The 21,907-nt window shown below is 36.0% G+C and overlaps 1 protein-coding gene across 1 annotated transcript in view; it reads left to right on the plus strand.

Annotated features, from left to right (window-relative positions):
- The first annotated feature begins 214 nt into the window (after positions 1 to 214).
- The window catches only part of LOC121872045 (probable ATP-dependent RNA helicase DDX56), a 56,728-nt gene continuing 35,035 nt past the window's right edge, over positions 215 to 21,907 (plus strand). Inside the window, exons 1-4 of the mRNA XM_042374710.1 lie at positions 215 to 476; positions 8,152 to 8,328; positions 19,013 to 19,166; positions 20,605 to 20,761. Of these exons, the coding sequence (XP_042230644.1) occupies positions 417 to 476; positions 8,152 to 8,328; positions 19,013 to 19,166; positions 20,605 to 20,761 (548 nt within the window). The 5' untranslated portion in view covers positions 215 to 416. The remainder of the gene's footprint in view (positions 477 to 8,151; positions 8,329 to 19,012; positions 19,167 to 20,604; positions 20,762 to 21,907) is intronic.

Consider the following 21,907-nt stretch of genomic DNA (forward strand, 5'->3'; position numbering starts at 1 on the left):
AGTAAATTACCTGGGCATGTGGTCAGACTCACTAATAGTTATCCTTCGACAAACACTGAGTAAGCAACGGGCAGGTTAAGATGCAGTTTTCACCTACAATCATGTAGATATGTTATAGAGCCACGAGGCCGTCCGTTATACTACTTATTGACAAATTAAGAGCAATTCTATAAGTATACTTTCCTTCCTGAATAAAATTGAGTCAAATGATAATAAAGAACCATCGACCGACACCACAACAGGCACACACGTGAAGATGTAAACAAGTGCCTGTAGTTGGTTGTGTTACGTTAAACTCTAACAAATTGGACTTGATTTAAAGTAACTGCCTTGACAAACAGTAAGAACTCTTGTTAAGTGATTTGAGAGAGATCTTAGTGTGAAAACATCAAAAATCAAAGAAGAAATAGAGAAAAATGAGTGAGGAGAAGACACTACAGTTCCACGAGATGGGCCTTGATGACCGGGTTATTGAGGTAGGTGGCCTTATATAAAGGCAGTGGATATTTCTTCGTGACGGGCTAAGTTTTTACTAACGCTATTTTGTCACGAGTGCACTCATAAGAACATAAGAATGGAGGAAACTGAAGCTTTCCTATTGGCCCATACTGGGCAGTCCCACTTACACCCAACCCCTATTGCTCATATATCCACCCAACCTACTGTATGTTTGAAGCTATCCAGGGTATTCGAGTTAATGATGATATTTGGTAACTTGTTTCACTCATCCACTACTCTATTTCCAAACCAATGTTTACCTATTTCGCGCCTAAATCTAAATTTGTCTAATTTAAAACCATTGCTACGAGTTATCTCCTGGTTGGCTAGTTTGAGTACCTTTGTAATATCACTTTTGTTCAGCCCTGACTTCCATTTATACACCTCTATCATATCGCCCCTCGCTCTACGTCTCTTGAGGGAGTGCAAATTAAGATGCTTTAACCTGTCTCTGTACTCAAGGTTCCTAATGCCCGGGATTAGTTCTTGTCATTCTCCTCTGTATTCTTTTTAGGGATTCTATATCCATTCTGTAATACGGTGACCAGAATTGAACTGTGTAATCCGAGTGAGGTCTCACAAGCGAAAGATATAGTTTTAGGATAACCTCTCTTGTCTTGTAACTAACACTCCTTTGTATGAACCCAAGTAATGTATTAGCCTTGTTTCGAGCAAATACACATTGTTTACTCTGATTGGCTATTTGTCTATTACCGGCATACAACGCGAGAACGATATTTGGGTAATATTGCAGTTTACAGCAACCACAGAATTTCGGAAATTCACTTCACTCAATCGATCGAACTATTTTTTCTATGATAATTTTCTTATATTGCACTTCCTTCGCAAATTGAGGTAAAGGTGTAGGCAATGGCTACCACCAGAAGGAGTTTTAGTTTCTTCATTTTTCCTATACTTATTGTTTTGATGATTTTAAGTATATTAAAAGAAATGACAACTTTTTAATATTTTAAGTATCTTCAAGATTTTTTTCATTTACTCTATCCTATGATAACAAATTCCTTGTTAGTGGGCAGGGCATAAAGGATGAGGGAAATTACTGGTTAAAAACATGGCGAACACTGATGTTATGGCATTAAAGTTAGGTCTCTAGGTGCATTTGTGACGCCACAAACGGTCCAACGAATTACCCAAAAGTACCCAAAAGTATATTAAATCAGGGTAAGATCTTAACGAATATATGCTTTACATCAATAAAACCTGATTAATAATGTTTTCATTGAAATGTAGTCAAAATAATGAAATAATAAACAGCAAAAAACGCTAAATTCCAAAGAGTCACTTATCCAAAATGGAGATATAATTACCGATGTTTCTGTTACTTTGGGGTATTTAACATAGCCGTAGGATTTACTTTTCGTTAGGTTAGGTTAGCGAAGTGCATCACGATGGATCTGAGTTATCTCCCTTGTTCACGAACTCTTTGGAATTTAGCATTCGCCAATACTGAAAGTATTTCGCTGTTTATTATTTCGTCTTACAAATTATTTTTACAAAATTACACTAAAAATATTATTAAACATGTTTTGTGTATGTATAACAGATATTCGTTAAGATTTTACCCTTATTTGCTATACTTTTGGGTACATTTGGGTAATTCGTGGCTCCCGCCACAAATGGGTTTATTAAGTTTGTATTTAATAATTTGATATTAGTGTGAATTCTGTGTTTAATAATGCATAGAACCTAGTAAAACCTGACCTAACATACCCAATCTATGGCTATGTTAGGTCAGGTGCTATGTATTGTTTCCATTTTTATGTTTAATATATTAGTGTACAGAAAAAATTTCAACCAATTCAACAAACTCCATCTGGTGGTAGCCATTGCCTACACCTTTACCCAAATTGATAATAAGGAAATTATTGAATTTTAATAAGAATAAAATCAGAGCACCTGATGCCCCTATGCTGTTGCTCAAATTGTGTGTGTTTGTACGTTTGCTTACCTCCCGCGCATGTGCCTGGGGGCGGCCGCCAATCAAATCGAGGGGAGCGGCAGCCGATCAAATCCAATAAAAATCTCAACCTTTGATTCGACCAATTTGCATTCAGTTTTCGGCGTAGGTGGTAGGATGTGGGAAATTAAAAATCAGTTACAACATGGAGCCATTATGTGCTGGGTGTGATTTAGATTATTGGAAGTTTATTGCATTATTTCTTAATAAAAATAATCAGAGCGAGAACAGAGGGACCCACGACACATTCTGGTCCCTGACTCAGACTCTCACCCTGACTCTGAGTAAGGTAAGAAATACTGTAACGGCTCCTTATATTCTCGTGAAGGCTGACCATGTGACTCTGGGTTATTACATAGCGTCTGGGCTAGGGGGGTTAGGTAAGGCTTAGTTTGGTTACATTGTATAAGTCAGCAAGCACAGAGTACCGGGAATTCAGAACACGCAATCGATAGAACTATAATTTTACTATTTTTTTTCGTAAATAACAGATTTTCTGTTGCAAAATGTGTTCTGATGTTTTCTTGTTGCGATTTGGACAATTTTGGAATTCGCTTCTACCCAAATCACTCGCTTTGGCTCTCCCCCACCCAGAACCCTGAATTTCCACACTTTCCCCCATTGTTGTTAGATGGAGGAAAGGGATGGGGGGACTAAATCCAAAACGAGTGATTTTCGATAAAAACGAATGTCAGATTTGAACCAATCATATAAAAAAATATTAGAATTTATTTATATATTTTTTTATCGGATTCTTTGGTTGCTGTAATCTGCTATTTTACTAGTAAGGTTAGGTTAACTTTTAAATACACACTTTTTAACACATTTACCATAACTACGAGTGTCCACTATACTTGTAATAACAGTGTTAAATTGTGGCATTTCAAATTTTTTTTTAAACTAACGGCTAAGTCATAAATAATTGCCGCCGGTACACACCCAGAACATCAAATGACTGTGGAGCCCCCCGATTAGGTTAGGTTAGGCATAGGTTTGGTGGTTACGTTAGGTTTGTCTCAAAACTGTTTTCCGAATGGGTTTTAATGTATTTTGAACGCTTTTTACCTTAATTTTTATAGCAAATCTCTAGATCCTCAGAAACTATTGATTTGCAACAGAAATGGTCAAATTCGTTCATAACACATCAAAAAAACATCGGAAAAACATAGTTTCAGCTTCGATTTCAGTTAGTGGCAACAGGTGAAAATTTACTCACCAGTTAGGTGCGAGTTATTTCATTACATAATTGACAGCTTGAGGTGTGGGGCAATTTATAGTAGAGGACATAACTCGTTTTTTTCTGATGGTGAGCTCAGACAAAAACAAGACAATTTTCAGCTTTGACACTTAGCACATTTTACCCATAGCTAACTGAGATATCTGGAGGTGAAAATCAGAAAATTCCTAGCAAAATTCGGTATTGCAGTTTCACCAATATGGCTGTAGAGTTGAGCAATGTATTTTTCTGATGGTTTAAACATTTTTAAGACACTTTTCTTCTATGACATTTCCCTCACAAATGACATGGATAGCCCCTGGTTAGGAGCTTAGGTAAGGTCATATGCAACAGAAATGTCATTAAAGAAAAGTGTTTTAAAAATGTCTAAACCATCAGAAAAATACATTGCTCAACTCAAAAGCCATATTGGTTGTAATTGCAAATCATAATCAGGTTATAGGGCTGAGTGTGTGGAACATGACCCGGAAGTAGTGTGTTGCTACCTGACCCAGCTTGGAGAAGGACGTGCCCCCAAGTGCTCCCATTAGTGACCAAGGAATCTGGCCGCCTTGGATCGTTGTGTCTTGGGGGAAGAGGAGAGGAGTGTGGGGAAAGACTGAACACTTTACCTTAATGTAGTCAGCTGAATGCACACGGGGCCCCCATAATTTTCTAATTACAGTTGTACCCCACTTAACGCGGTCAATAGAACCCAGAGGGTCCCGCGTTAAGTGAAATCCGCGTTAAGTGAACAACAGAACATATGGGATTAATTCCAATAGAAACCAGCCCGACCCCCAAACTCCACTTTTTGAAGACACATAACTATGTTGTAGTAAAAATAACATCTTAATTTTATGATGGTACATGCACACAATTAATACTTAAGAGAAATAGAGAAATACAGTCGCCAAGTTAATGTCCATTCAAATAATGGACTCAACTCCCTCCCCCTCTTCTCACACTACACTGCTGGCTCTTCCCTCTCGTGAGAAATTTTTGGGGGAAAACCACTAAATTTTAATAAATAATACCTCAAACTAAAGTTAGGATAATACAATTGACATTGCTGGATTCCTTGTAAGACCAGGAATATTTTGAATATAAATGTCATATATTTTGCACAAAAGATAACATATTTACTCAGAGAAAACATTTTATCTAAAATTTGTATGCCTAATGCAAAATATATGATGTTTATATTCAAAATGATCACCAAATTATAAGAATTCCAGCAATGTAAATTATATTCTGGCCGGGTAATTTGTATGAATTTTATGAGCTAAAACAAATATCTTCAGTTAATAAAAAAAAAATATTCTTCAGGACACTATCTGTCAATCAAAGTACCCCACCTTGCCTCCCCCCCTCTTCCAACCGCGCGGTCAGTCCCAACCCTCCCCCCCACCTCCCACCAAGAGAAAGAGTGGGTGAAAAAAATAAATTTTAACATTTTGTATTAAATAATACCTCAGATTAAAGTTAGGATAATATAATTGACATTGCTGGATTCCTTGTAAGACCAGGAATATTTTGAATATAAATGTCATATATTTTGCACAAAAGATAACATATTTACTCAGAGAAAACATTTTATCTAAAATTTGTATACCTAATGCAAAATATATGATGTTTATATTCAAAATGATCACCAAATTGTCAGAATTCCAGCAATGTAAATTATATTCTGGCCGGGTAATTTGTATGAATTTTATGAGCTAAAACAAATATCTTCAGTTAATAAAAAAAAATATTCTTCACAGGGTAACAGATGGTCGGTCGGTCCATCCCTCCCCCCCACCCCCCACCAACCGTCCCAAGGAGATGTGTGGGGAAACCAGAATACGTATTTAACTTTTTAGTAATAAATAATACCTCAAACTAAAGTTAGGATAATATAATTGACATTGCTGGATTCCTTGTAAGACCAGGAATCTTTTGAATATAAATGTCATATATTTTGCACAAAAGATAACATATTTACTCAGAGAAAACATTTTATCTAAAATTTGTATGTCTATTGCAAAATATATGATGTTTATATTCAAAATGATCACCAAGTTATAAGAATTCCAGCAATGTAAATTATATTCTGGCCGGTTAATTTGTATGAATTTTATGAGCTAAAACAGGCAGTCAGGCATGGTGGCGGGTGGCGGGTGGGGCAAATCTAAAAATAGTGTCTGGAGCCGGACACTCACCGCGTATATGTGGAAAAAATCCATGTTAAGTGAAAGTTCAGCTCTGGTGAAGCACCGCGTATATGAAAAAACCCGTTAAGTGAAACCGCGTTAGGCGGGGTAATACTGTATATATGGAGACTACATTAACTGGAAACGTTTCGGTATATAAAATGCGTGCGTCATTTGAAAAAAAAAATGGTCACAACTGCGGCGGTCGTAAGTCCTGACGGTTGTAAGGTCAGAGCAGGTCGTAAATACCGATGGACGTAAGCCCAAGCAGTCGTAAGTCGGGGACTACCTGTATTTAGATATCCTAACCTAACCTAGCCTAATGTAACCTAACCTCAGAACCCAGGAACTATATTTTGACCTAACCGGCCCCGATCCCCTTTCAAGATTCCCCGGATAACCGAAACAAGATAATACCTTAAGTTCAGATAAAACCAAGACGATCAAGACAATTTTCTTTTACAGTATAAAACTTTTCTTGAAATTTACCCATAACCAAGATAATGGGTGGTTGATAGCACCAACCTAACCTTACCTAACATCATAACCGGTGGGCTCCACCCCCTGTACCCCCCTGCATATTAAATAGTATCTCTGTTCCAGGTCGTTTGCAAGGGAAACGCCATATAGAAGAACAGTGGCTTAGAATTGTCTGAACTATTGATTGGAAAGAAAAAATCACAAGATTTGATTGTTGGCAACAAATACAAAAATACATTGAGATTCTAGTAGTTTTCTGATTTTCAACTTACGATTTGTTGGTAATTTACTGCCAAGAGTGTCATAGCTGAAAATCTTATTGTTTTTGTCTGAACTTATCATTGGGGAAAAAAAACTATCAAATTATATCCTCTATTATAAATTGACTAGTAAGTGTTGATGTTACCCGTCGGAATAAAAGATGAGGTTAGTTAAGGTCAGATTAGGTTTGGTTAACCTTGGATCAAACTGCACTTGCCCAGAACATTTTCAGCATGGTTCAAGCTCAGCATGTGACATCAGTTACAAACTTTTACTTCAGCTATTAGTCCTGGTTTCATTCTGATTACTTGAGGCTAATGACACTGATGAGCTAACCTAACCTAATTAGTTGAGGCTTAAGTTCAATGTACTGTAGATCTTGGGATAATACTTCATGACTGTGGCACACCCTTGTTGTCAACTTCAGGATATTTTTACATAGAACAATAAAGCTTCCCAACCTTGTGAAACTGATAAAAAGTTCATGAATAAAACATTTAGTGTAATATTACATTCGATTTTTGGTAAAGGTGGGACAGACGGGTAAAACCAGAAGGAGTTATTCGATTTCATTAATTTTTTCCACAGAACCTAATACATATAACCTAAACAACCTAACCAAAGAAACCTACCTGGACCCCTCGGCATATTAAGCAGAAAGAACTTACAATACTTTGATATCAGGTAAACCAATGAATGTGGATAAAATTTCTTGAAGCGGCATGGTGAAATTTTATGTTTTTTTGTGGACGTGAGAGTATGATCACTCACTGAAACAAACTAAGAGCAGACAACAAGTAACAACATGTGTGGACAGGGCAAATTTTTCGGCATAATATTTACGGTAAATAATTAATTTCTTTACGTACAAAGCACGTAGATTTTTTATTTTTATTTATTTATTTTATTTTTTATACGGGTTTAGCCCACCCAGGCACAGGTCACTGACCCACATCGGGGCCTGGTGGGCGAAAATATAATAGTAATAATAACAACAACAATATTTTAGTGTCATATAAGATTTTATCTGTGTTTAACCCTGCAATTTCCCTCATCCTTCATGCCTTGCCTACTACAGGTGATTTAAGATCATAGATAGAGAGAAAAATATTTTTAATTAAATAAAAAGTTGTATAATTTTTGTTGCTATCATCCAAAGGACAACTGTGGAAAAAATGAACAAAATCAAACAACTCCTGGTGTTAGCAATTTGCTCCACTATTAACTATCTGATTTTTTAAATATGCTGTTTGGAGGAGTTGCTCTGTCTGCCATGTGTAGATTTTGTGGCTAATATATAGCCACACGTGTATTTTGTGCTCTAAGCACTCGTGATAGCCATTTCTTGTGCAAATGTTTAATTTTTGAGTTATGGCTCTCTTTTCCTACTTCACTTAGGTTTAGTGAAGTTAGTGTTTGTAACCGCCACAATTTTCTGAGGATAGGTTAGACATTTGTAACAATACTGTCAGGTGTTGAGAACAGTGATAGAAACAGTACAGTATACCATATTTTATTTACAGGCAATTGCCAGATTAGGATGGGCAGAACCAACTTTAATCCAGGAGAAAGCTATTCCATATGTATTAGAGGGGAAAGACATATTGGCCAGGGCAAGAACTGGATCAGGGAAGACTGGTGCCTTTGTCATTCCTATCATTCACAAGATTCTTGAAGGGAAACGTACAGCCACGGAACAGGTAAGAAGTCACATGATCTAATGTACAAGGTAATTAGCCTGGCTCACTTTTGATAATTTTAATTGTAACTTCAGATTCTTGAGAGGTATTGTTTCATATAGCTTTTGTTATGGATACCTGTTCAGTACTCTTTTGTACTCTTGAGATAATTTATACTGTAATACTGTAGTTATAGTATACATATTCTTTTGAAAGGCCAGTACTGCACATTATAAGTGAAACTGAGCAGACAAGTTCCATAGTAAAAGGGGTTGTGTTCACTGTCAAAATCCCTGGTTTGATGATGCTTCAGTAAACCTGTACGGTATATACAGTACTATCCTTTATTAAGTTTTCATGTATTGTATACACTAAACATTTTGTTAACTATGTAATGTAAATACAATACATTATTGGTTGGGTTTGTTTTGGAATTACAGGTTGTACCTCTCTAGTCCGGCATTCTGTGGTCCGGAAACGCCCGTGGTCCGGAATGATTTTAGTTTGTCCAATAGGTAGATAGGCAGCTTTTTTTCTTCTTTTTTTTTAATCTGAATTATTATTATTATTATTATTACAGGAGTATTAAATTTTTGCCCCTCAGGCCCCAATGTGGGTCAGTGACCTATGCCCGGGTGGGCTAATCCCCTTAAAAAAACAACAACAAAGCTGCGGGAAATTAAGGTTTGTTTACATCCGGCAGTTCGGCTGCTCTCTCTCTCTCTCTCTCTCTCTCTCTGCTTGTCTATACAGAGTACAACATTTAACCCTTCAATATATATGAGCAGTAAATAAGTGTTGCTTTCATATTCTTATGTAGAGTAATGACGATATGTTTTCACATGTGCGCACTTACACACGTGCACTCACTTTTTTTTTTTACCATAAATGGTTAGCTACTTATATTGTTCCATTTATTAACATTAAATAACATTACAGGTACTTCAAACAACCATATTAATTTTTTTACATTAATTTTACTACAGCTAAAATCAGGGTCTTATTTTCTTCAGTTTTATATGTAGAACCAATCAGTCACTGGTTTTGTAAGCTTTAACATAAACAATGCCGGCAGCCGTCTCGTCTCCTCTAATATTCCACGTATTATTAATAAATTGTATTGTTAATTTTGCACACACAAACATTAATTCAATAAAAACAAATTCAGAAACATTAATTAAAATATATATGAACAGTAAATAAGTGTTGCTTTCATATTCTTACGTAAAGTAATGACGATGTGTTTTCACGTGTGCGCATGCGCACTTACATATGCGATCTCTCATTTTTCTTTACCATTATCGTTAGCTACTTCTATTGTTCCATTTATTAACATTAAATAACATTACTTAAAACAACCACATTAATTTTACTACAGCTACTACCAAGGTCTTATTTTCTTCAGTTTTATACAGGTAGTTCTGCTATAACGCGATAGTAGTGTTCTTGTAAAACATCGTGTTATAGAAATTCGCGTAATAGAAATAACAGGGCTTATGGAGAAAATAGGGTTAGGTGCAGATTACTCCAAATCGAAAAAAAAATTCATAGTTAGCCTAACACAAAGGATAGCACAGTCTATATAAATGTTACATTCATATCTAATAATGAAATCATACAGTAAATGTTACACTTTACCTTGAAAAAATATGAATATAACTTGATGGGGGAGAAGGTTGATGTTGAGGAGTCATGAAACATCAAGCTTTTCTTCAAGTGTTATAGCCTTTCTTTTACGATCACCACCAGAAATGCGATCACCAGAACGCTTCCCAGAGATATACTTCTTTTCCATAGTCACAAAATTGGAGAAACAGTAATCAGAATTTACTGAGGACGCTTAAAAACTTCACACGTGTTTCAAACGGAACGTGTGGAGTAAACAGAGCGCACGGGTCTAAAACGCTATGTATTTTCTTTTCTCTCTTATTTTAGATTTTACAATTTACATATACTGTACAGGTATACTGTATACATAAATATTACATAAATTATTTCTGCAATTGTTCACAAACAAAACACACATATCAATTGAACATGTGATGTCGAACGTGAACTGTAAACACTGCATAACCCCGCGCCAAGCCACAACACTGTACAGTTCACTTTAAACGCTACGTATTTAGTTTTTCTCTTTTATTTAAATTTTTACAATTTACATACAGTATATATATGTAAATTGTAATTTACATATTATTCATATTATGCTACAGCGCCCACAAAACATGAGAAACGTTTGAGTCCCCCAGTAGAGCTGTCCGTTCTCTATCCACTTCCGTTTTCTTTTTGTGTACTCGCTCAGGGACTCGAGTACTTCTGTATATAACACAGGATGATAAGGGAATTTGAAATTATGAGTGAATGAATTTATTATACAGTGATCAATAACATAGTTTTGATGTGTTTAAGTAGTATTCAGGCGCCTTCAGCCTAGTAATGTTACGACATTCGTATCACTCACTCTAAACCACGAATTCCATCCATACAGAGAGAGAGAGAGAGAGAGGCCAAGCGCTCTGTTTACATCACACACACACATAAATATTACATACTGTATATCTCGGCCTATTTTATAATCGCAGTCATGTACTGAATATTCTATGTAAAAAATATAAATTTTAAATGAATTATTTATAGTGCGGTCGACTTCCTACACAAAGACGGGCTATAAATAGCCTTCTTATCTCCTCTCCATCTATTACCCTCTGTTCTCAGAGAGAAGGTCTTTGTAAATAACTTTTGTTTGTTTATTTTCATTGTTTGTCTAATTTATCATGTTGTATCAAAGTAATATTACTAAAATTTGTGTATAGGTAGTAGGCAGCTACCAAACAGGGATATACTACCGCCCGGGAAGATTTTGGAAGCATAATGTACAGTACAGGTAGTTCTGCTATAACGCGATAGTAGTGTTCTTGTAAAACATCGTGTTATAGAAATTCGTGTAATAGAAATAACAGGGCTTATGGAGAAAATAGGGTTAGGTGCAGATTACTCCAAATCGAAAAAAAATTTCGTAGTTAGCCTAACACAAAGGATAGCACAGTCTAAATAAATGTTACATTCATATCTAATAATGAAATCATACAGTAAATGTTACACTTTACCTTGAAAAAATATGAATATAACTTGATGGGGGATAAGGGTGATGTTGAGGCTGAGGAGTCATGAAACATCAAGCTTTTCTTCAAGTCTTATAGCCTTTCTTTTACGATCACCACCGGAAATGCGATCACCAGAGTGCTTCCCAGAGATATTCTTCTTTTCCATAGTCACAAAATTGGAGAACCAGTAATCAGAATTCACTGAGGACACTTAAAAACTTCACGTGTTTCAAACAAAGTGTGGAGTAAACAGAGCGAGCGGGTCTGAAACGCTATGTATTTTGTTTTTCTCTCTTAGTTAAAATATTACATTTTACATATACTGTACAGGTATACTGTATACATAAATATTACATAAATTATTTCTGCAATTCTTCACAAACATAACACATAAATCAATTGAACATGTGATGTCGAACGTGAACTGTAAACACTGCATAACCCCGCGCCAAGCCACAATGTACAGTACACTTTAAACGCTAATTATTTTGTTTTTCTCTCTTATTTAAAATTTTACAATTAACATATACTGTACAGGTATTTCTTCACAAACAAAACACATAAATCAATTGAACAAGTGATGTTGAACGTGAACTGTAAACATTGAGCCAAGCCACAACACTGTACAGTACACTTTAACACTTTAAACGCAACGTATTTAGTTTTTCTCTTTTATTTAAATTTTTACAATTTACATATATATATATATATATATATATATATATATATATATATATATATATATATATATATATATATATATATATATATATATATATATATATATATATATATATGTAAATTGTAATTTACATATTCATATTATGCTAGAGCGCCCACAAAACATGAGAAACGTTTGAGTCCCCCAGTAGAGATGTCCGTTCTCTATCCACTTCAGGATGTCTTAGTCCTCCGTTTTCTTTTTGTGTACTCGCTCAGGGACTCAAGTATTTCTGTATATGACACAGGATGATAAGGGAATTTGAATTTATTTGTTTATTTATTTATATATAATATACTGTAATATATTAAATATACTGCAAGTATTTTCTTTAATTTATATACGTGTTTCGCGAAAAAGGGAAGCTACATTTATGGTGATCGTTAAGGACCAAACTCCGAATCCATGACGTGACTTCTGTTCATTATTTATATCCTAAATTTACCATTGTAGGTAGTTTCAAGAATTAATGCAGTCATTTACTGAATATTCTTTGCAAAAAAATAAATTTTAAATGAATTATTTATAAGAGATAAGTATTATGATCAGTAAATATACAGATATGCATTACTGACCACCTCCGAACACAAGGACGGCTAAAAATAGCCACAGGCGGTCAGTCAAGGTCACTTTCCCTTTCTTGTCACTGGCAAATGGGGATGGGGGGGGGGATGATAATAGCAGCTGTGTTTATTACGGTATGTTAGACTGGTTTATAATACATTTTTATTATTTTAATATACCGGTAATCTTCATTTTAATCCAGCTTACCAAACGTAAGTTTCAGTATAAAATAATTAGTGGTACTGTAGGACCTTGTGAGTGGTTTACTGTATACATAAATATAACATAAATTATTTCTGCAATTCTTCACAAGCAAAACACATAAATCAATTGAATATGTGATGTCGAACGTGAACTGTAAACACTGTGTGTGATGTAGAGAGAGCGCGGGTGTAAAACGCTATGTAATTTGATTTTCTCTTTTATGTAAAATTTTACAATTTACTTATAATATATAGGTATACTGTATACATAAATATTACATACATTATTTCTGCAATTGTTCACAAACAAAACACATAACTCAATTGAACATGTGATGTCGAACGTGAACTGAAGCCACAACAACCGTTCGAGTGGAATCGCGTTAGAGCAAACGAGTTCGCGTTTTACAAATATCGTTCCTCAATTCATAAATCGCGTTCGAGCAAATTCGCGTTGTCAAAACACGCGTTATAGCAGAACTTACTGTATTGTCTCATGGTAGACCCTACTTCCATATGGCATCATGAAAATTGTGACCAAGTCTTAGGTTGCTGATCTATCTTTCTGCCTCATTTACACACAATTGCAGAGTTTCAATTGTTTCTCTTCCTTTGACAACACAACATACATACAATATAATTTTTCTCACCTTTGATCTTTTTTCCTTTTTGTATTTATTTATGGTTGGTTATTTAAAATAATGCCAATTCACTTCAAGTATTGGCATCAAATTTTACCGGCTGGTGTACACTAGTGACTCTCATAAGCGTCAGTTATTTAACTGGAACTAATGTCTGTGTGAGTAAAATATTTCCATTTACTTGAAATAGATTTGCCGATTTGTTTGTTTATTTATTTATTTATAATATACTGTAATATATTAAACACACTGCAAGTATTTTCTTTAATTTATATACTTGTTTCGCAAAAAAGGGAGGCTACCATTATAACTGGTAGGTGAAGTTGACCAGACATTTAAGGTGATCATTAAGGACCAAACTCCGAATCCATGACGTGACTTCTGTTCATCATTTATATCCTAAATTTACCACTGTCGGTAGTTTCAAGAATTAACGCAGTCATTTACTGAATATTCTTTGTAAAAAAATAAATTTTAAATGAATTATTTATAGGAGATAAGTATTATCATCAGTAAATATACAGATATGCATTACTGACCACCTCCGAACACAAGGACGGCTAAAAATAGCCACAGGCGGTCACAGTCAAGGTCACTTTCCCTTTCTTGTCACTGGCAAATGGGGGGGGGGGGGGTGGATGATAATAGCAGCTGTGTTTATTACCGGTATGTTCGACAGGTTTATAATACATTTTTATTATTTTAATATACCGGTAATCTTCATTTTAATCCAGCTTCCCAAACGTAAGTTTCAGTATAAAATAATTAGTGGTAGGACCTTGAGTGGTTTACGATGTTTCCATCACCACTCTTGACACGCTAAACCGCAATATTTAAGAGGTAAGAATTTTATATCTGGTGCCTAAGACGACCCCCTAACTTTGGGCTAATTTTTTTATGGTTCAAATTCCTTCTTATAGGCCGAGATATACGGGAAATTATTTCTGCAATTGTTCACAAGTAAAACACATAAATCAATTGAACATGTGATGCCGAACGTGAACTGTAAACACTGCATAACCCCGCGCCAAGCCACAACAACCGTTCGAGTGGAATCGCTGGAATCGCGTTAGAGCAAACGCGTTCGCGTTTTACAAATATTGTTCCTCTATTCATCAATTGCGTTAGAGCCAATTCGCGTTGTCAAAACACTCGTTATAGCAGAACTCCCTGTATGTAGAACCAGTCAGTCACTGGTTTTGCAATCAACGAAAACAATGCCGTGTCATTTCCTCGGGTGTTTTAATATTCTTCATATTATTAATGAATTGTATTGCTCATTTTGTACACAAACATTAATTCAATAAAAAAGACATTCAGTAATAAACAATAATGAATCTTTTGTACATAAGAGAAATGACGCTGTTTACACGATTATGCACGTCGTCTGCACATTGGCGGGCCGTTCAAACCCGTCGAAATTCAAGTTTCCGCCGTCAAAATTTTTAATTATTTATTTTTGTGTGTGTTCCAGTAAAATACGTTAAGAATTAAAAACTCGCGAAATTTGAGAAGCTACTATACGACATTTAACCCTTCAATATGTTTTCAAAGAGACCATGATGCAGAGAAAGTGGTGCTAGTGCTTCCAAGCATAAGCACAAGTCACTATCTATCCAGGAAAAGGGTGAATTTCCATGGTCCGGCACCGGTCAGGTCCCGAGGTTGCCAGATTAGAGAGGTACAACCTGTACAAACATTCCTTACATAAGCTCAGAGGTGTATTTGCATGCAGTAGCTACAGTACAGTACTAATGTGAAGGGATGCATTGGATAGTGAATTTACAAATTTGGCCATATACCAGATTTTCTGGATAGTATAACTATCTCGCCTAGATTATTTGACTAGATATTATAGTTTATGTGTTTTGTAAATATAAATTGGGCTAATTACAAGCCAACTCCTGCAGTATTATATGTAGCTTTCACTTACATGGCCTTTCATCTCTCCTTATTTATTATTTTGTTTTGAAGCTTTCAAGTTCAAGAAATACTACAGTACTGTATTATCTCCTTAAAAGTTATGTCCCACAGCAGCCATATTTGTTCCCTGTTTGGCTTCACTCTGTCCCTCCATAACTTAAGACTACACAGATATTTATAATAAAATATATAAAATCATGTTTGTTTCCTGAGAACTACTATTTAAGTACCATAAGTCCTTTCACCAATAGTTTAGCAGCAAAGCACTATGAGCATAAGATTTACCCAAATTTTTTTTATATCCCAAAAAATTCCATTATTTCCAAAACATTAATATTGCAATAAATCAAGAGTGCAGTAGTTTCAGCCAGACTAGTACAGGTATGTACGGTATCTAAGAATATTTACTGATTTTTTATAACAAAAACCTCTTTTGTACCAACTACAGGTATTTAGCAGAAAATCACTATACATACTTACTGTACCTGTACATGAAAGGTTAACCAAAACTTTGCGGATGAATACAATGGCAACAATATCATTAGAGCGCTATAGTTTACCTTCTGTCCCTCAGACATTTGAGCTAAAAATTATGATTTAAGATAAAATTAAAATAATCAAGGACTAATAAAAAAGAAACCAATTCAGTCTTGAATAAATCCTTTTATTATTCATTTTTATTTATTTTTTCCTTGTTCAGTTGTATTTAATCTATAAAGTTGAAAACTTTAACCATCTGCTATCTTACCAGATTATACAAATTATCCACCTGTATACAGTCTCTCCTCCACTTACAACAGGGCTTCGTTCTGATGACCAGGTCGTTCTGTAATAATATTATTTTGAGAAATATATGACATTGTTGCAGGATGATTCAAAACTGGGGATCCAGAAAAATATAATTGTTCAACGAGTACTTTTCATGCTTAATGACACATTCATTATAAATAATTTTCAGCACTACTGTAAATCTGAAGGTGCAAGAAGGCTTTTTTACATTACTGTGTCACTTACAGTAGGCTCTCGCCAATAATGACTTCCACAATAACGTTTTCGACAATAACGGTAAGTGACAATAGATACCCATTTTCGATAATAACGTCTAGATTCTCTTGAATAACGGAGATTTCGCGGGAAGTTTCCGAGCGCATCAATGATAGCGTTTGATTGCCGCCATGTTGATGACATAGTTGTCCGCTCCGCCTCATTCTCAAGACACGCTCTGTGGAATACAGCGCTGCGCCCACGTGTGAGATTTTCGCCTCTATAACCAATGGTTGCTAGGGTCGCTGGTCAATAATGGCTTCTGCATTTTTGCCTGTGGGGGCTATGGGTGGTGGTGGAGGGAGTTATTTGCCGCCTGAACGCTCGGGAAGTTTTAAAGTGAATGAGAAAAAAGACCCCAAAGCTAAGAGACAAAGCCACAAGAAGTGTGCCTACTCGGTCAAGGATAAAGAACAGATTATTGAGTTCATTGAAAGTGGTGCACGGAACATTGATATTGTGAGGAAATTGAACTGTCCTGAGTCTACAGTGCAAAATATTAAGAGGAACTTAGAGAAGACCAAGAAGAGTATTGCGCTGGCTAAGAAATATTTCGGTAGTGACGGAAATGCGAGGCGAGCTATGAATGATAAAGGCGATAGAAACAGGTTGTTAGCGATAACAGAGCATTTTCTTGTTAAATGGTTAGCTTGTAGAATGAAAGACAGTGCAAGTGTTAGCAGCCCTCAGATACGGAACAACCATCACACCAAGCACCTCAAAAACTCCCCCAAGCTAAGTGTTATATTACTCAAACTCTTTAGTTTGATGATTGAATAACAATTCTTTTTATTTCAGCTAACAAAAAGTGTTAGGCAGGGCTTCAAAGGGGAAAAAATAGGTAAAATTCTTGGGGCAGCAGCACCATTAAACCCTATTTACATGTATTTTAATGTCACACAAGTAACGTTTTCGCTAATAACGGCGTTTTTCAGGCACCTATTAGATGTTGTTGGCGAGAGCCTACTGCATACACAAAATGATAATAAATATTAACAGTGCATGTTTCTCTTTTATCATGCTTGTCCGCCTTCTCTCCCGCTTACCACCCAGGTAATGGAGAGTTCCAGTGATCGAAGATTCCTGCTAATGAAGAATTTACTTATTGTTTTAAATAAACATGCAGGAGGGGAGATAATGAGTGAACATGACATCAACTAACTAGTAAGACTGTACAGTCACTCCAAAAGGTATCTTTACAATTTTGTGTGAGAAAATATGACACAACTGATGAAGGATTTAACCCTACCAAAACAATAGGAGCCGTAGTGTTCATTTTGAAATTCATCGGACCCCTCCGTAGAGATACCTTTTGGAGTGTGTACATATGTACAGTATCTGATAAAGACAAACAGTCAGATTACTATCTGCTGTATTATTTATACAGGTATCTAAAAATAATTTCCGTTTAGTTGGTGAAAACGCCTTAGTTAAGGACGTTCAGGCGTTGGGCAAGTCGAAGGGAATGATTGAAACCTGTCTTTTGACACATTCAATATTTATTTATGTGGTCAAAGCCTGCAGAGGAGAAGGCGTTCATAATATTACATGGTGATCCATCTGATACATAATTAGTTAGTCACACAATTTTATCTTAATTACAATTTATTAAACATACAGACATAACACAAAGCTCATAACTCTATTGATCTTAGCTTCGCTTTATTCTGCATTGTCTTATTACTCTAGGTTAGGCAGAAACGAGTAGGCGTAATTAGTCAACAATATTTCAGTACCGAGGGGTATGTCACCACTTTGGCCGTACTTACAAGTGCGGGTCAATGCAGATCAGTGTGATGTTCCAAGAGAAAACAGTATTGCGTAAATCGTCCCAGCACAAATTCTCGGACAGGAGAAGGCTGGTCTTCACAGCATCACTAGAGAGGGCGCTCTGACTCATGGAGGGGCGGGCAGCACCGCCACCAGTCTAAGACAGTCCACTCAGCAGAACCAGGACTTGTCTGTAAACACTTCTACATCTGGCGAGGTCACAGGTCGAAAGATTTAATGGCATCACATGCCAGCACTGTAGCTGAAGCCAGCGGCGATAACGGTTGGAACTGAATGGGTAATATCAATCTAGATATGACGAAACAGTATATTAATACAATGTTTTTGTCAGTACAGTATAAATGTGTTGGAGGGGATATTAGCATATTTAATGTGATGTGCTAATTTATCTTCTAGTATGTTTTACTTTAACAAATATTCTGTATTAATTTAAAGGTTTTCCTCATCAATACCAGAGATTGTGTTCAGAAAGAAGGCCGGTTTGTCACTGGACCCAACCTGAGCCTCTCCTACAATACATCACATACTCAGTACTGTACAGTACATTAAATTTAACTGCCCTCTATTTTGAACAGTACAATATTTTACCACCTCTGATATTACTGTCTTAGCGAATTTACTTCAACCATGGGCTTACTTGAATGCCTTAGAATTGTCTCTACTAATTAAACTTTTCACATTGAATGATTTGTTTCTTTTTTCTTTTATTTCCAGGTAATACAGGGTCTTATTTTGGCACCGAGCAAAGAGTTATGTAAGCAGATAAAAGAAAATATTGCTCAGCTGACAGTTTCCTGTAAACGTGAGGTGCAGTTTGTTGACGTCTCTGCGCAAGTGCCATTAGAAGCACAGCGTCCACTCCTTCTTAGTGAGTATGGCCGTAACACGGGATCATCTGCCGAAAATTTTTAAATCTTATATGATTTTACAGTAGTTCATAGATACATACTATACCAATCAAATGTTTATACTGTATATATTAATGTTTTGATATAATGTGCAGTCACATTGACTGTACCTTAAGTAAGAGTTGTGACAAAATGCCTGTACAGCAGTTCATTGTTGTTCTTTGCCATCGTGGGTGAATTCTTTTTCCATAAGAGAAACAAAGGTTTGTTCTTTACATTGTTTCACATTAATTTGTTTACCTTATTTTACGGCATAAAAGACGCACTCCCTATTTCAGCTGGGAGTATTTAGGAAAAAACTCTTGTGTGTACCCTGTATTTTCCTCCTTTATCCATAGTTTTCTTAAAATAATATAAACAGTACCAGTAAATAAAAGCTAAATGAAAGTTTAACACAGTTGCCATTTGCCTATATGCCTTGGTTCACCATAGCAACAGAGATGCCACCTCCGCCTATTCCCTAGCAACGCTCCTCCCCCGCATGTTTCACCTCCTCGTGTGCAAAGAAATGTATATTCCCTTTTTGGGTTTGCCCTTAGGGCAATTATTTCCTTTACTTTTTCACAATATGTATGTAGAATGGTGTGTGCATGCAACTGAGTAAAAATAAATGAAGAAAGATGTGTATATCTACCCAAAAATACGAGATGAAAGACAGTCATAACACCTCACAGCTTGCCCCAGGAGCCTCAGTGATGAGTCTAACCTGGTTACAAAGCTGCCAGCGAAGTTAACAGATGCAAATGTGAAAAGAAAGTTACCTGTAAATCATCATTTGTATCAGGTATTTTTAGATTTAAAAATAATTGTTTCAGGTATAGCGTTAATAAATAATAAGACTTGTTAGAGTTCAGAAATGGTTACTGCTCAGCTGTCTCAAGAGTTGGGTGTCTGCCGTACAGACGCTAATCGTCTCAGGTCATCATCATCAGTACAGTAGTTATAAATCGAGCTTTTATATTTACAATAATTATTTTTTTAATCAATTACAAAAAATATTAATGTGTTTAAGTAAGCAATAACATATTTTTAATTCTGGTGTTGGGTTAGGTAAAATTAAGCCTACTGGAGACAGCAGCTGGGGGATTCATCAGCTTGCGAAAGTCCTCAACTTCACAAACAGGATGCAGGCTGATTTTTTAAGCCATTTTTCAGACAAAAAGGTGCGTCTTATATGCCGTAAAATACAGTACTTTTGTACAAATTGTTCCATAAGTTCATTGAAACTGATTCACCCGTAAATAATTTGATATACAGTACAGTACTGTATATTGTTCTCTCTCTTTCATGTTGTTTCTGCACTGACACACACAACCTGAAGTATTCTAATTAATAGACATGTTATTTGTACATATTAAAGTGTGATTGATTTTGTTAGTTGATTTATGTTACTTCTAGACAAACCAGACATTGTTGTTGGAACCCCGTTGAGAGTGTTGGCTCACATGACAGCTGGTAACCTGAAGGTCAAGGAGTCACTCAAGTTCTTGGTGATTGACGAGGCCGACCTCATGTTTGCCTTCGATCACTTGAATGATATTGAAGCAGTGCTGAAGTAAGGCATCATGCGATCATGAAGTTTGTTGTTGTTGTTGCACTGTAAGTGATATTTTGTTTGACCATGAAAGCTTTTTTTTAAAACTTATTGATACTAGGTGGTCTTAACATTCTCTTGATAATTATAGGCAATATAGTGTGTAGATATGTTAATATCTTGCTAACACTCGTGCACCGTGACGCATACAGGTATCAATGATAATCTCTTCCAATTGGCACTGATGCCCAAAGTGTCACTCAAGCGAAAAAAAATCACGAAAAATCTAGCAATTCTGAATGATGCCTGAGATTTTGGCGCTTCATTCTGGTAGGCCTCCTCTCTTGTGGTAATCCATCACAAATTGGTTACTTGGCAACAGTCCATAGCCCGCTGACCATGAGACATCAGTGTTGTCCCGACAGTGAAGCTAGAAGGCTGAGTGAGTGAACCCTTTAAATTTTATCTTGATATCCACCCAAGTGACCCAACACACTTGTGCCGTCCACTGTTTAGTAATATTAGTCTGTAAGCAGTGGTTCATAAACTTTTTTGCCTCGTGCCCCCCTAGATCCCACGCCTCTCCACCCCCTGATACAACCCTTGGTTATTATAGAGTGGGAGGGATGAGCAATCGTGTGCAAGACGCGTTCAGTTCCTGACCAGACTTTTCTCTCTGACCGCACGCGTCCCCCTTGCAATCTTCTGGTGCCCCCCAGTTTAAGCACCGCTGCTGTAAAGTGATTCTATGTGTTTACAAAGTATTCAGTTATTTACTATTTACAATATTTTACTTACAGTACAGTATTCAAATTGTAACCATCATGTATTAAAAATGTGCCATAGTGCCCTTCTGTAGATACAATAAACATCTCATCTATCTATAAAAATTATGAAGTGTTGTGAAGTATTTTATAAGTGTCTTCATGAGTGTTTATTAGTTTATTTTACGATATTTCACTTTTCAAACTTGCAAGTATCATATGTTTGAACTGCATAATAAATTCCCTTCTGTGGGTACATAAAGATCTGAGCATCTACCATCACACTGGTATAATATTACAAAGATGTATAGTATATTACAATCCACTATGTATAACAGAACAGTACACAACGTGGGGATGGGCTTTTTCTTTCTAAAATCTCTAGCAGCCAAACCGTATTTGC

This window comes from Homarus americanus, unplaced genomic scaffold, assembly GCF_018991925.1.
Source record: "Homarus americanus isolate GMGI-L3 unplaced genomic scaffold, GMGI_Hamer_2.0 scaffold51476, whole genome shotgun sequence".
Lineage (NCBI taxonomy): Eukaryota > Metazoa > Arthropoda > Malacostraca > Decapoda > Nephropidae > Homarus > Homarus americanus.